Here is a 15014-nt window from a genome sequence, read left to right on the forward strand (position 1 = left end):
CTTTCTGTGACGATGCGGAATCAACCTCTGGTAGCATATTATTAGTGTCATATTAGAGACAAGCGAGGCATCTAAAAAGGAGGACTGTCCAAACCACTTCCTGTTCAACAAACTGGATGTTTACAGTGCAACTTTTTCAGTGACCGTTAAAGCGGTAGCCTAACTAAAAGCCCAACATCCTGAATGACCTAATGCTGTTACTGTGTGTCTGCACACTAACCTGAAGACAGAGGAGCTCCTCTTAAAAAGCAGAAACTGTCATCCCTCATCAGGACCCCCCTTCCACGCACACAGACTAAGTACGCAGGCTTTAATGGTTGTCCTACCTGATAGGCATGCAAGTGACCATTCAGCAGAGGGACGTCATCCATGTCGTCTTTATGTTTGAAAAAATGTGCCAGAGACCACAGGGGTAAAAAATAACAAGCCATCCTAGCCCCCACCCCCGCCCCCCACAAAAACACACCGGACTTGTTATTAAGTAAGCATTCTGAGAGGAAGCCACAGCCGAAAAACCAGCGGCAGAGCAAACGGATGGGGTAAGAACACCAGAGCAAATAGGGCTTGTGTGCATGGTGTGTGTGTGTGTGTGTGTGTGTGTGTGTGTGTCTAAGAGAGTCTCTGTTTGGGATGGGAGGGGCCATGGGAGCTTGGAGAGGAACAAGATAACCAGTGACACTATGTCTCTTTGACCACAACAAACACAGCTCTCTCTCTCTCTCTCTCACACACACACACACAGTATCCCTTTGACCATCACGCAACAAGCATGCTCGCTCGCTCACTCACTCACACACTGGCCGTTCTTCCGTGCCACTAAATGAACTTTAATAACTTGCTGAGAAAGGTTCTTTGAGTGTGAAGTTCAAAATACCGCATGACACCAATTACACCACTTACTGAGAACTCACTCCGCTAGCCTAAACTTTTAGCACCACCGCTGGTGGCAAAGTGCTGGCGAGCACCCTTCAGGCAAGGACTTTGAAAGCAGATACGGTTCACTTAAAGTGCCAGCAACGTTTTTAAGACGCACATACCAACACGACTTTAAAACCCCCACCTGCCCATATTCTGCTCTGCACAGGGAAAATGTGGGCAATTGAATGAGCTTATTACGCTTGGTGTGGAAGAGGCCTGCTGCGCTGCAGCGTGCGGTCATTCGATAAGGCCAAGATGGCTGGTAAAACGGCCTGCGAGCAGGAGGAGCATCTGCTCTATGCTCCGGGGTCTGCGAGATGCCCGGCGCTCGGCTGAATCTGTGGAATCTAATTCAGAGGCTCAGCTAGCGGCTGTAACACAACACCAGAAGTATGCGGCGGCGGCAGCTGCGAGGTGGGTGGGTGGAGGCCGGCGCGGAGAGTACGGGTGGAGACCCTCACGCAGTTTTCCATACGCAAGGGCGGGGTGGTAAGGGCAGGGGGTGGCATGGCAACTGAAGAAAGAATGAGACCTCTGGGATGTACGGTGGGGGTGGGAGTGACAGCTTTGTCCGCGTGGATTTGGACGCGACCGTTGTGTGTGTCGCGTGGCCTTTGCAGGGGTCTTGCCAGAGTCCGGGGGGGGGAGGTGCGTTCCCAATACATGTTTGGAGTACAGTATCAGAACAATCATTCCAGAAAGATTCGGGAATGGGGGCGCAGTGGTGCAGCAGGTTACAGGGCCCATACCATATGCGGGTCCACGTGTCCGACCCAGGTCATTTGCCGATCCCACCCCATCTCTCTCCCACTTGCTTGCTGTCCCTCTCTCCATTGCCGCCCCCGCCCCCCCCAAACAAAGAGAAAGATTTAGGAATGTTTCATGAGAAACTATGCTGCAGTGGCCTCATGTCTGTGTTGCTAGATGTGTATAGAAATGGTATATAGTATAGGGAACGAGCTTAGGTGGGAGCGATTACTGCATACATTTTTTAGTCCAGTCCCTGAAAAGAGGGTTCAGAGGAACACCGGAAATCTTTAAAGTGCAAGCTAGGCCATGCAGAAGTTTGAGAGGGTCTTGGATTAAAACTCTGTATGCTTTAGGGTTGCTTCTGTTCCGTTTCTGAAAAGCTTTTCAGCTTTTCAAATCACACTTCAGATTATGTCCATTAATTTTGCCATGTAGCGTCAAGGTCTGGCCCCATGATGAGACTATTACCTAATTCTATAAAGAAAGGGAAAATGGGATACAACCAGGGTAGGAATTTCACGGCGGCCACGGCCGTCGTAGCCCCTTGCGTTTGCCGTGACGGCCCTTTGAAAATCAGAGGTTTACAGGCCACGGTGGCCTTGGTGCCCCCTTCTTTCAATTTTCTGCTTTGCGTCCTACTAATAGCGATATATATTTAGCCTATGGCCTGTCAAAACAATCTTAGCATTCACAGCGCAAATTACGCAGTGGAGAAAGTTAGCGCAAGAAAGGAAGTGCGTCCAAATTCACCCATTCTTCTCAGTTGAACTACTTGCGAAGTAGCCTACTCATCACACAGACATCACAAGTATCACACGAAAGAGCTATTTCTCAGCTTTTAAACGATGTCAGCCGCTAAATGCTGTGATGAACGGTTCGCGAGAAAAGTAAATAATATCATTCAATTTAATCTTAAATTCTACTCAAGGTTTTGCGTCCATCTCCCTACCCATTCATCTCGGCGGAATACTTCACGAACCCCTCGTTTAACACATGACAAACCATACATCAGAATAAACAGCAGACCTTACCGAACACAAAGGTGTAAAGCAGGTGTACAGTTAGCCGTTCCAGAGTAATCCTGTTTTGAATTTGCAGTAAATTTCAACATACATGGATGTCTCCAAATTTGGGCTTTAAGTTTTACACTGTTTAAATTGTTCCACATTATTTCATAACGGGCCAAATACAAAATAAATATTACAAATGTCGCCTAGATATCGGTAAATCAGAAGACAGCTGACTAAGAGTTTGTGAAAGTAGCCTTAATGATCACAAAATGCTAAGCATGCATCTAGGCTATTTGACTTTCTTAAAGCTGAGCTGTGCTTAAATTGTTCAATACATGATTTCATAACAGGCCAAATATCAAATAAATGTTAAATATAGCCTAGATATCTGTAAATATTAGATGATCAGTTAATTTACAGTTATATGTAATGTGTCATATTTCATGTTTTTGTAATGTTTCATACAGTGATGCAGGTCTACTGCAAATACAACTTTGATCATTTTTATAGCCTACTACTGTATAGTTAACGTTGGCCTTAGTGCCCTGACATGTGGCCTTTGTGCCCTCCACCAAATATGCCCAACTGAAGGCCAAGTGGCCTTGCCCCCAGAATGTTGAAATTCCAAGCCTGGATACAACAAAGAACTACAAACACGGCCCCCCTGGGCGACTGGCAGCAGGTTAGCATCTCTAGTCTACTGGCTCTCACGGTGGAATGAGCGGCCCATCTGTAGTCTCACAAGCATCCAGCCCGTGTATGCACTAAAAACAGCACCGTGTGATGAAACAGGGCCACGCCGCATGCCAGCTAGTCAGCCACTGTTTACACAACTAGGGAATCTCACAACTCAATCTGTCTGGGTGATATTTAGTAAGCAGCCACCATGATATTCTCAATTACATCACACCCTCGCGCACATAAAACAAGCAAGCAGCCACACCATGGAGAAGATGTGACGACTGATAAAGGTGGCATGTGGGTGAGTGAGCGAGCAGCTTTCGCATCGTAGCGTGGCAAGTGGTCGTCCACTTGACCAACTTAAATCACGAGTTTGTTTACTGTCCACATCACCAGTCAAAGAGGAGCCTGACTCACATACTGTAGGTGAACACAGACAAAGGCAGGCGTGCTCAGAGACAACACTGAAGAGACGCAGAGTTAAAAAAACGAGCCACCTCGAAAATGAGCCACACAGTGACTTGGGGTCCTTATAAGGCTTCTGGGCCTTTCTAGGGGTTTCTAGGGGCAGCTCTTTGATGTGCCTCTGTGTAGTGTTAGCGCTGGCAGCGAGCTGGCTGGGATGCTGTTAATCTTTGCCTGGGACTCTCAGCGTCAGTCATGTCTATAAAAGGGAATGCGCACCTCCTGTCAGAGAGAGGGAGGGAGAGAGAGAGAGAGAGAGAGGGATCTGAAGTTTCCCCTCCTCTCTCCCATAGCTCATTCCCTCTCTAGCGGTCGTCCTCTCTCTCTCTCTCTCTCTCTTTCTTTCTCCCTCCACTCCTGCTTGCTCCCTCTTCATGCTAAACATTAGTAGGCTCCTGAGCCTAGTCGCTAATCCTTGTGACATCCCAGCACACTCACAAGAATGCCACAGTGACGGTCAGAGTTGCAAGGGCAGCCTGCCCTACCCCTCTCAACAACGCCAACACTGGCAAACCCCACAAATAGGTAAGCACACATAAGTAAGTAAGCAAATAAATAAATAAATAAATGAATGAAGGAATAAATGAATACATACATAATTAAAGGCCTATGTATAAAAAAAACAAGTCCACTCCAACTCCCACCCACTGAATAAAAGGGAAGGGGAGGGTATTTAAGTGAAGACTACAACACAGAGTAACCCCCAAAAAACAGAGGATTTCAATCAACCCCAGACCACTGGTTAGGCTTGCTTTTAGATAGTAGAATGGGGTGGTTAAGTGCAAGTTAGCTGAAACACAAACATATAGGCACACCATGGCGAGCCAAGTTAGGAGACCACCTGCCTGTCCCTGCTGGAAGGCGCGGAGCCTCTTCTTGAAGCGTGAGGGCAGCACAAAGTCGCAGCCGCGGGCCAGCAGGGCCAGCTCCTTCCTCAGGTCCGGGTCCTGCCGTAGAGACAACTCCTTCATCCTCATCTTCCTCCTCCTGTTCACCAGCTAATGCTCCCGGTGACAACGGCGATGAAGAGTGTCCAGAGACCACACACACACACACAGGCACCCACGCACAAGCTTACTACTCAACTGACCAAGTGACTGTCCAAGGCGCACGGCTAACTAAAAGCCCCGACAGACGGCGAGGGTGCAGGAGCAGGAGCAGGAGCAGGAGGAGGGGGTGCTGCTGCGAGAAGAGCTTACTGTAAACAGTCCCTCCGTCCGGCCCGGGATAATCTTCCTCTGTGAACTGTGGTACTGTCCCAACACATGCAGCATAAACACATGTGTGACTGCGCGCACACACACCGACACACACACACACCGACACACACACACCAAGCTACTCAACGCACTGCTTTCCTTTATCGGACTGCAGGCAAGAGGCTTCTTAGTTGGGTGAGGGAGCGGCTGAAAGGGACTGGCAGCTGCTGTCCTGAGCCCCCTGCAATGCTCACACAGACTGCTTTGCCCGTCCTTCCATGCATCCCACCCTGCCTGCCTAAGGTCACATACACACACCGACCGACACACACACACACACACACACACACACACACACTCTAACACACTAGTCACAGAGGAGATAGGGGTGAGGGTGTTTCTGTGTGTGTGTGTGACTAGGAAAAAGAGAGGGTGGGAATGAGTCTGCCTTTTCCAGTTTGGATTCCATTGCACTCGCAGAAGGTTATGTAAAGAGACAAACCTGTTGTTTTGGGAGCCTCGTGTTTGACGGCTGAACGCTAATGACCATGTCCTCCACATCATTATGATCATCACCATAGCGCCTGCTCTCTACTCATTTTACAGACTAAAGAACAATTGTGCCGGTACAGTGTGACTTACCAGTTAGTTTAAAAAGCCTGTTAAGTCCAAACAACTTGAAAAGCCTTCCTATTTGTGTCCCAAATCATGTCTGTGTAATGGAGAGTTGTCATCATTATTATATTATTTTTAATGAAGGCTTTGATTCCGGTATTTTCTCTAAAGACATTCTTTTGTCGCACTGTAAGCAAGTGATACACTTGAATATGGTCTTCTCAAAACAACAGGGCTTTCCTTGCTGTATTTCAAAAAAGGCAAAAAATAGATAAAGAAACCGACAGAGAGTCCGCTTGTGGACTTTGTTTATTTTGCCTTCCAAGGCTGCAGCTTCCAGCCATTCCATATCTTATTATAGTTGACAAGACTTAGTCGGTAAGTGTTGGTGGAGGTGGGGGAGGTGTTGAATTCAAAGAATGATGGCTGAACCAGTCTCGGACTATTAAAAGCCCCAACATGCACTGTTTGGGCATCACTACGAAACACGAAACAGGAGCTGCAGAAAACAGAGGTATCTTTAGTGCTGGCAAACATCCGCTCCTCAACTGACAGCAATTACATCAATTCCCCCGTAAACATGCTGATCCAAAAGAAACCCTAGCAATAGCTACTTTGGTGCCCCTCCCTCCCTCTCCTCACATACACCTGCAAACAACCGTTATTGTTTTTAAAACAAGCTTAATGAGCATAAATGGATTTGGACAGCCGCCAAACCGGTGCTCACGTTTAAGCAAAAATAAATAAATAAATAAATAAATAAATAAATAAATGTAAATAAAATTGCAGCATGAGCCACAACCCTAAACGAAATAAAGAATATTGTGTTTTTGAATTATCTGTATTTTTCTTTTCTTTAGGGGCGCATCACAAGATCTGTTATGCTTTTCAACTCAGCAGTGGCCAATCCTGACCTCCGGTAGCAGGAAAGAGTGTGCTTCCCATACGCTGTCTGCATGCAGCTGATGTGCCGTTTTATCATCCAACATACTGGTCAACATGCAGCGCACAAATGGAACGTGCGTACCGGCACAAATCAAAAACCACAGGAGGGCCAAAGTAAACTTACAGCAGGAGATTTGATGATTCTGTTTTTCTGTCACTGCTGAGCTTTGTGGGAAAGCCCCCCCCCCCACCCACCCAATAAACAACAGGGGGGCCACATGATGACGACAAACCAGTGTTTCACACACACACGGCTCCCTACTCTGACTGTTGGCTCAGTGTGCAGCGCGTGGCTTGGAGATGGTGGTGGGCTGGTGCTGACTGAACGGGTAGGCCATGGGTATTTTCTGTGTGGGCAAGAAGGGGGCCAGCCAGCGAGTGTGCCAGCGAGCCAGCTGTCTCTGCCAATGCTGCCACTCTGCATAGAGCAGCTGTGCGTCCCATCACCGAAGCCCACCGCACACACACACACACACACACACACACACACACACACACGGGTCAAAGTGGGGCAAGCCAATGGACATGCTTTAGCCCCCCCCCGCCCCAACGCAATTGGAAAATACATCAGGGCGTCTGTAATGCACTAAACAGACATGTATGATTCAGATATGTGGCTGAAATGCCCCGCAGTACTGAGAGATAAGCACCACGAAGGAACTAAATGCCACATTCCGTATATTACTGTGTCCTGAGCCCATTGCATAACGCTGATGGGGTAGAGTGACCTAAACGACCAGTGGCTGACGCTGTGACATTAGCCATGTCAGAAGAGCAGACACAAACACAGGGCAGGGTAGAGTGTTTTGGTGGTGACATTGTGCGTTGCTCTGACATGGCTAGTACACACACACACACACACACACACACACACACAGACACAGACACAGACACACACACACACAGACAGACACACACACACAGACACACACACACACGTTTAGGTGGTGACATTGTACTAGCCATGTCAGAACAGCAGTCCCACACAAACACACACAGAAATTTAGGGAGAAAAACATAGAAATGCTGTTTGAACATAGGAATGCTGTTTGACCATGAGTTGCTTCCCTCCCATAAGCACGTCAATAGCATCATGAGTGCATCCAGATCCATTACTACCTCTGCTCCCACCATCCCCTTTCACGCCTTCCCAGTCTCCGAGCTGGAGAGCGATCTTACTCGGAGTTGAAGAACATGTTGTTTGGCAAAGCAACAGCCTGCCCCAAGTCATTTTGAACTTTATGGAAGGAATTTAACAGCATAAGACATGAACAGAATATGTTTTTTTCTTAAAAAGAGGAAACTTCGGGTGAAAGTCTGAGACAGGACAGAAAGGAAATCTGAGGTTTTTGAGACAAAGAGCTGAGGGGAAGTTAATCATTCATAAGTGTTTTATTTCTTCGGAACCCTTTATGCAGAATCCACAGATGTTGCACGAATGGCCCAAAAGGGCAGACAACAGTTGTTCTGCATTTGAGAAACACAAAACACAGTCTGGGGGAAGATTTTAAGCAGTCAGCATTAATTTCTTCTTCAAAAGTAACAACCTAACAAATAAAACCTTTGAATCCTAGAAAGAAAACGCCAAACCAGAAGTAGTGTGAGGACATTCTGAGTAAGACATATTTTCCTCTGAGGGCTAAGCAACCCTGGAGGTCAAATGTGATGTTGAAATCTGTACAAGATGGGCTACTAAAAGGCTCCGTAATGTAGGCGGTCAATAGACATTTTCCATCACTGGGCCACACCATGGCCTGCGCTTTAAATAATGTGGGATTAATGTCCATTGCTTACAAGCAACATGGAAAGACAAAATGTAACTTCACGCTAAAAAGAAAGAAAGAACAAATGTCCAAAACGATAAAAGATCAATAAAGCAATCATTCCATCTCTGGTCCATTCTCACACTAAGAGTGAAAGTATTGTGCAGACGGACTTTAAAAATAACTGGGACCGGGATGGGCCACAGGCAGCATTCTCGCAGGCCCTCAGTCTCCAAATTAGCCCACCACGCCCACATCCATCCATCACAAATAGAATCAAATCGCGATCGAGACAATGACCAGCGGCCACTTATTGTGACAATTAGCAGCGTATGACCGCGCCGCATTCCCTCACACTGTATTACACGGCCGACGCATCTGTGCACACAGCACCCAGCACGAAGCTGCTGGGGCCGGGTTTCTGAGTAGCTAATTCCCGCACAAGGGAACCAAGGCTATCTTTGTCGGTGTCTTGTGTCAATGTTAGGAGCAGCTGTCTCGGGCTGCATTCGGCATGACGTTAATTGAATTTTTAACTAATCCTTTGAAGAATGCATTTGTATTCTGGAATTCCTTTGCCCCCCCTGCTTAAAATAGAGCATGACTCGACGCTAGAGCCGAATCCCCTTAATGCTCTCTGACAAGCTGCGGGCAAACGCTTGCTTGCGTCACATGCCAGAAAATATGAAATGTACAACAGTTGTCCCGTCTGCCGAACAGTGCCAAACAGGTCGCCGGAGCGCCTGAGAAAAGAACTAGACACGGAAATCAAAGCCTTTTCACATCTGTCAAAGCTCTTTCCCCCTCTCCCAATGAGAAATCGTATTAAGCAGACGTACAGAAAATGGCAAAGCTTATGACAGAGATTCATTGCTCGCAGATGTCTTTCAAAGGATGAGGGGGTTGCGGGGGATGGAGTGGGACCATTATCGAAAAAATCTTCAGAAACAATAGCTGAAAAATTATACCAGGCTGTCCTCTTCCTCCATTTTCCACTTTTTTTATGGCTATGGAGACCCATTATGCCAATCCAGCTCCACCAATCTTCCGAACAGAAATTGGTCTTTGCCTTCACTGCTTGACCACATATATTACACAAGGGAAACTTTTATCAAATCTGAGGTAGTGCAGCCAGAAAGAGAGCCGACATTCACACACGCGCCACGATATAAAAGCTGACATTCACACAGCACGTGTCACGCACTTAGCAGGCCCAACAACACCTGTGCTCACAACAGCTCGGCTTCTAGACAGCTGTTGCACCCTCCATTGACCTGACCTGACACCTCCCCCCAAAATTACCCAGCTGTGATGTAGCCTTGCCCACACCAACCTGACCCTCTAACCCGAGCCCGCCCTGGGCAGGCCATCAAAACAAGTTATCCCAGAGGTAGGCCTAGTTTCTATTCCTCAAGGGGGGACATGGGGGAGATGTTTATTTGTGTTTGTTCTGGTTGACAACTGGGCTGCATTTAGATTAAAAAAAAAAAAAGTTCGATCTTGTCTCACTTCCTTCCACTAGGCTATATGGGTAATGAAAAAGAGAACACCACAACTGCTATCAAACTCGTCACATGCTGAACCATTTGAGCTGAGTGAATGCCTACAACAAAGCTAAACATACCCTAAAACATTCAAAACGCCCCATGCAAATGAATTGACAGGCTTAAGATGACTAAGGGAATCATATCAGGAATTACTAAGGGAAAGGGGATTTGGCAGTCTCTTCACAAAGACAGCCTGGTTGGCTCAGACTGACTGCTTGTCTCATTGACATGCGACCAAGCGGGCCGACGCAGGGTGCGTCAGCTGTCTTGAAGTCTCACTGTCGTAAGGCTGCAGACACTCCGATCTATAATCTGTTTCTTATCGCTCTCATTGCCGAGTGTTAAGTGCTGCTATAGAATCTCTTCAGATTTAGTATGTAAAGTCCTACATGCACAAAGTAGTGTCTACAGACACACAGGCAAGTTTATAACAAAATGTAAAACAAAGTCATTATTATTATCCATCCCCAAACGGCAGTAGCTTTCTGCAACGACTGATTTCTCTGATGGACATTGTAATTCATGTCGTTTATCCAGCTCACAGGGGTTCTATAATCTAAACAATGCCCAATGTGGTAAAGACACAGAGACGCTACAATCCCCCTTGGAGACCCACCCCACATGGATGACCACCAACGGTGGGAGCGGCCCATTATCATTCCACTGCCTGACAGGATCACAGAGCCTGCGCCGCTCACTCCGTGCCCAGTGTCGGGTGGGGTGGGGTGGGGCTGGGTGGAACACATGGAAAGTATTTCAGCAGAGTAACACAACAAGCAGGCACAGGCGCGCGCACACACACACACACACACACACACACACACACACACACAAAGACAGACAGACATGCCGGCTCCATTATCCTGTGTCTGAGGTGGACACTGGATCCACGCTTTCGGCTGGCAAGGCCACTCAGCATCCTCTTGTGGTAAGACAGGGGAAAGGAGATGAGAGACATATCTCTGGCCCTTTAACTTGATCATGGCAAGACAGAGCTCAGCCTTTTCCGACCTTGAGTGTTTTCATATTATTTTCAAAAGCACTGTGGTCATATAAGGCCTAGGCAGAATATATTGACAAATAGACTATTCATAAATAGGCATCTCATAACAGGCTCATGCTGTTGCTGGACATGCTGAAATAAACATGGTCATGCATGTTTAACACATAGGCCTAGCCTTTCAGCCATATTGCAACCCCCAAAATCACACTGATCGAAAGCTTTGTCCACTGTCTGATCCCTTCAGGGCGCACTGCTCTTTTAATGGTTCTAGTACTGGACATTCAGCCAATGCTGGCAAGGAGGTCAGGGAGGGCACAAGCGCGCGCACACACAGATACAGACACGAACACAGACACAGACACAGACACACAGGGCCTAAAGGTGGATCAGAAATCATCATCCCTCCCTTTATTCCAGTCACAGTGGACTTACCTTTTTAAATAGGCTACATTCACAGACTTTTTAAGGTCAGCAGAACCGAAATGCCAATACAAAATAAAGCCATCTCACAGTGACAACAAATAGAGGATATTCCCTTACAAGGATGTAAAGGATGTTGTTGACTAGACATTGAACAGTTCCATTTCATACTGCATGACTGAAATGCATGATGTGATTCAGGGAGTAACTTACATGTAGGCCTGAGTATAATACATTTGGATACAAGTGTCCAACTACTGGCTAAATAAAAAATGTGCTTAGATGCGATGCCTTTATCAAAGGGAACATCATTAAGGGGGATGAAGTGGATGTGCACTCTCTCACCCGTTGCTCTGGCACGGAGCTAGGAAACCTAGCAGGGCAGAGACCCTGCCTGCAAAGCAACAAAATCTAACCATGGCTGCAGGCTGCTAAGATTGATGGATGTGAGGATGTATGTACATATAATATATGGGGCAATATTTTGGATAAAAAAAAATCTGCTTACTAGTAAGACCTGTTACATACAGTGGGGTGGGCCATTGCTTACTGACTAAAAGCACAGAGGTTTTTCTCCAAACATAATCAGGAATAGTTGTCCCTCTGTAACTGAGCCCATGCACACGCACTCACTCAATAAGAGACAAGCAGCCCCTACCTTCTTGGTGCTGACAGAGCGTCGCGGAGCCCTTGCACTGGACCCCGCACGGGCAAGACCTCCACTGGCAGAAGGCAACGTCGAAGATGGAGGGTTGGATGCAGTACAGCCATGTGTTGAAGTCCTGTCAGGTGTGCCCTTATTGATAGGTGAGTGGCCATTCTCACTTAACAAGGAGGTACTATTGTCTTTGCCGTCCCCTGAGCCAAGTTCGATCTTGTCTCCATTCTTGATCTTCCAGAGGTATTCCTTCAGGACCACCTGAGTGTTGGACTCACTCAACCAATTCAGGAAGAGTTCATCCACTTTCATTTTGAGGACGGGCTGTAAGACTTGTGGTGATGGCATGTCTTCTTTTTTTATAAGGCACTCAGCAAGGTAATCTGCAGGCAGATGTAGCATGGAATAAGCAAGAGCAAATCAACATAACGTTACAGCTAGTTCATTGCAAACGTAATACAATGATATTTCATACTAAACTTCAATGACAAAGTTTGACACTTTACGCAGAGGTGAGGATGGAGGGCTCTCTCGCGAGTCACTTGCTTATCACTGTAGTTAATTTATGAATTATTTAACCTTCTTTGACGTATAAAACAGCAGAATAATTTGCCCTCACAATTAAGGTTAGCCATACATTAACTTGTTTTGTTAATTGATGAGAATATTAACTAGTTTGAAGGACGTACATCATATGATCCTTACAAAAGGGCACCTTCTACACACTAAGAATGCCTCGGTCTCTGTTTTGATACACGTTAACGTTATGTCTGGGATTTGTTCGGGATATGTTCGGGTGAGTTAACGCTTCCTTTTATGGGATAAACGCCACTCAACTTTAATCAATGTGAAAATGGTATCCACTCACTAACGTTAGCCAACCCTAGCATAAGTTATGAAGCCAGTGAAACAGACGAACCAACTTACGTTAACATCAGAGATTCACAAACGTCTTCCCGGTACCGTTAACGTTAGTCAACTTAAAGTCAACCATCGAAGCATTCGTATGCAATGTTAAGCATGTAGAAATGCAGTTTTGTTTACAGTTGCTGCAAGCAAATGGGTGCCTATCAAAGAGACACACACGCTAGGCCAAGTTAGCTGGCTCAATAACGCTGTTCAGTGGGAAGCTAGGCTAGTTTAATCAGATGGCTATTAGCAAGCAGAAATGTGAAACGACAAAGGTAAGCATGCATTTAAATAAATAACAAGGATGAAAAAATGCTCGTATCGGCAGTATAACTTACATTTCACAGTTTCCAAGAGTTTTTTTGTAACTCGCAAATGCTAACTTAGCTTCTATGTCATTTTTGTACTCATTTCTTCACCGGGGTTCGCTTTGAATTCGAATTCTCGTTTCCCCAGGTTACCGGGAAACACTTTTATCGCGAGAATAGGATATGACGCGGGGGTTCCGACCCTTTACAGTCTATGGTTCCGACCAGAGCCATATCTACCGCTCTGGTTCCGACACTTTAGCTCCCTAGGGTATACTGCCAAATCAATACTGCCTGGCCTACCTAAAATATTAGTCATCAATAGCATATTTTACATTCAGCAAGAGTAGAGTTTAGATATTACATAACAACTTAACACGTAGGCCTAACTTATTTTTTACAATAATTAAATCATCAACCAGTTTTGAAAGTTAGTTTGAAGAAAATAAATATGTGTAGACCTACTTGCTAATAGCAGTAGTGTAGGCCTATTGTGCATCAGGCAGCTTTCCATAGCTTTCCATCACAGACTGTGCAGCTTTCTCACCCACTAAACCAATACAGGCAAAATGTTTTTGGGATAGAAGGCTACTGAACCAATCTAAATGAGAATGCAGGCTGTTGCTACAATCTGATTCTCTTAAACAACCTATCAGGTTTTCCATCACTGCACTTGGACAAGTCAGCCAAAAGTGCATTTCATAGCCTACAACAACACATGTATTTTAGGATGTTGTGTTGGCAGGAATGTTAGTCATAGTCACAGTAAGTCCACAAGAGATGGCTATCAGAGGTACACTGAACTGCTGATCGGCTTGCTGAATTTACAGCATCTACTCAGAGAGATCACTCACGACTTCACTTCAGATTGATCTGTGCTTCCAGAACCATTGATGGCCAACAAGTTTACCGGGTTGGTCTGTTAAATTACATAATGCACTGCGCTGTTCAGTCACCACTGGGCCATGGACTTTTAACTGATAAAAAAATATATATTGTCTGTTATGTCTTGTTATATTCTCTTTGTAAGGGATTCAAAAACTATGTCTTGCTATATTATCTTTCTAAAGCTATTTGTGTTGCAATCTGTGCATGAAAAATGTGCTATAAAACACTTATCTCACTTCAAAAATGCAGAATGTGTGGACTACTTTTTCCAAACCCCTGAACTGTTGTTATCATGTATGAAGACACTGAATATTTTTGGCTACCTGTAATTTAATGGGAAGTTTAGCTTGTCTGCTGACTAAAAAATGTAACAGGCCTCGGATAGTATCCGTAATTATATTCAGGAGAGACATTCTTACATATCTGCCGAGGCATAGTTGAATATTTTAGATAGAAATTGTTCTTCCCACCATGAATAAATGTATTTGTGCACTAACACAGTGTGTGCCTACACACAAGAAACTGAACCAAAGGTCACCGATGGCAAACGGGGAGAAAAAATGTGCTAATCAAAATCTTAAATCGTATTTATTCCTCCATCACAGATTAAAACAATAAGACCCGCCCAGAGGAAATGGGAAAAGGTCAGGAAGTGGAGGATAGGAAAACAGAGAGAATTGTTTTTTTGCTGAATAATACATCAAAGCAAAGAAGACACCATTAACTGCAAATAATAGAGGAGGAAGAATCATCTCGGTAAGCTCTGATAAAAACTTTCTATAAATGAAAATCATGTTAATCCAATGTATATAGTTATTGTATTGTATAGAGTGAAGACAATACATAGGAATATGAATGGCATTAATGTAATCTAAAAGTTATACCAAAAACTGATTGTATACATAATCTACCCCCCCCCCCCCCCCCTTGAAAGG

At 45.5% G+C, this 15014-nt stretch overlaps 1 protein-coding gene across 3 annotated transcripts in view; it reads right to left on the bottom strand.

The window, feature by feature from the left end:
• The window catches only part of ppp2r3b (protein phosphatase 2, regulatory subunit B'', beta), a 25475-nt gene extending 12159 nt beyond the window's left edge, over nt 1-13316 (bottom strand). Inside the window, exons 1-2 of one of the 3 annotated variants that reach the window (XM_076263378.1) lie at nt 13222-13316; nt 11975-12357 (exon numbers count right to left, since the gene is read on the bottom strand). In XM_076263378.1, coding sequence (XP_076119493.1) covers nt 11975-12322 — 348 coding nt within the window. In that variant the 5' untranslated portion in view covers nt 12323-12357; nt 13222-13316. Of the gene's footprint in view, nt 1-326; nt 396-4669; nt 5298-11974; nt 12358-13221 lie in introns of those variants that run through there. The other 2 variants (XM_076263379.1, XM_076263380.1) reach the window with 2 other exon arrangements.
• Nucleotides 13317-15014: the final 1698 nt, after the last annotated feature.

This window comes from Alosa pseudoharengus, unplaced genomic scaffold (genome assembly GCF_046254945.1).
Source record: "Alosa pseudoharengus isolate Yale_2024_CS ecotype anadromous, Long Island Sound unplaced genomic scaffold, YU_APseudo_1.1 YU_APseudo_1.1_scf_3, whole genome shotgun sequence".
NCBI classification, from domain to species: Eukaryota; Metazoa; Chordata; class Actinopteri; order Clupeiformes; family Clupeidae; genus Alosa; species Alosa pseudoharengus.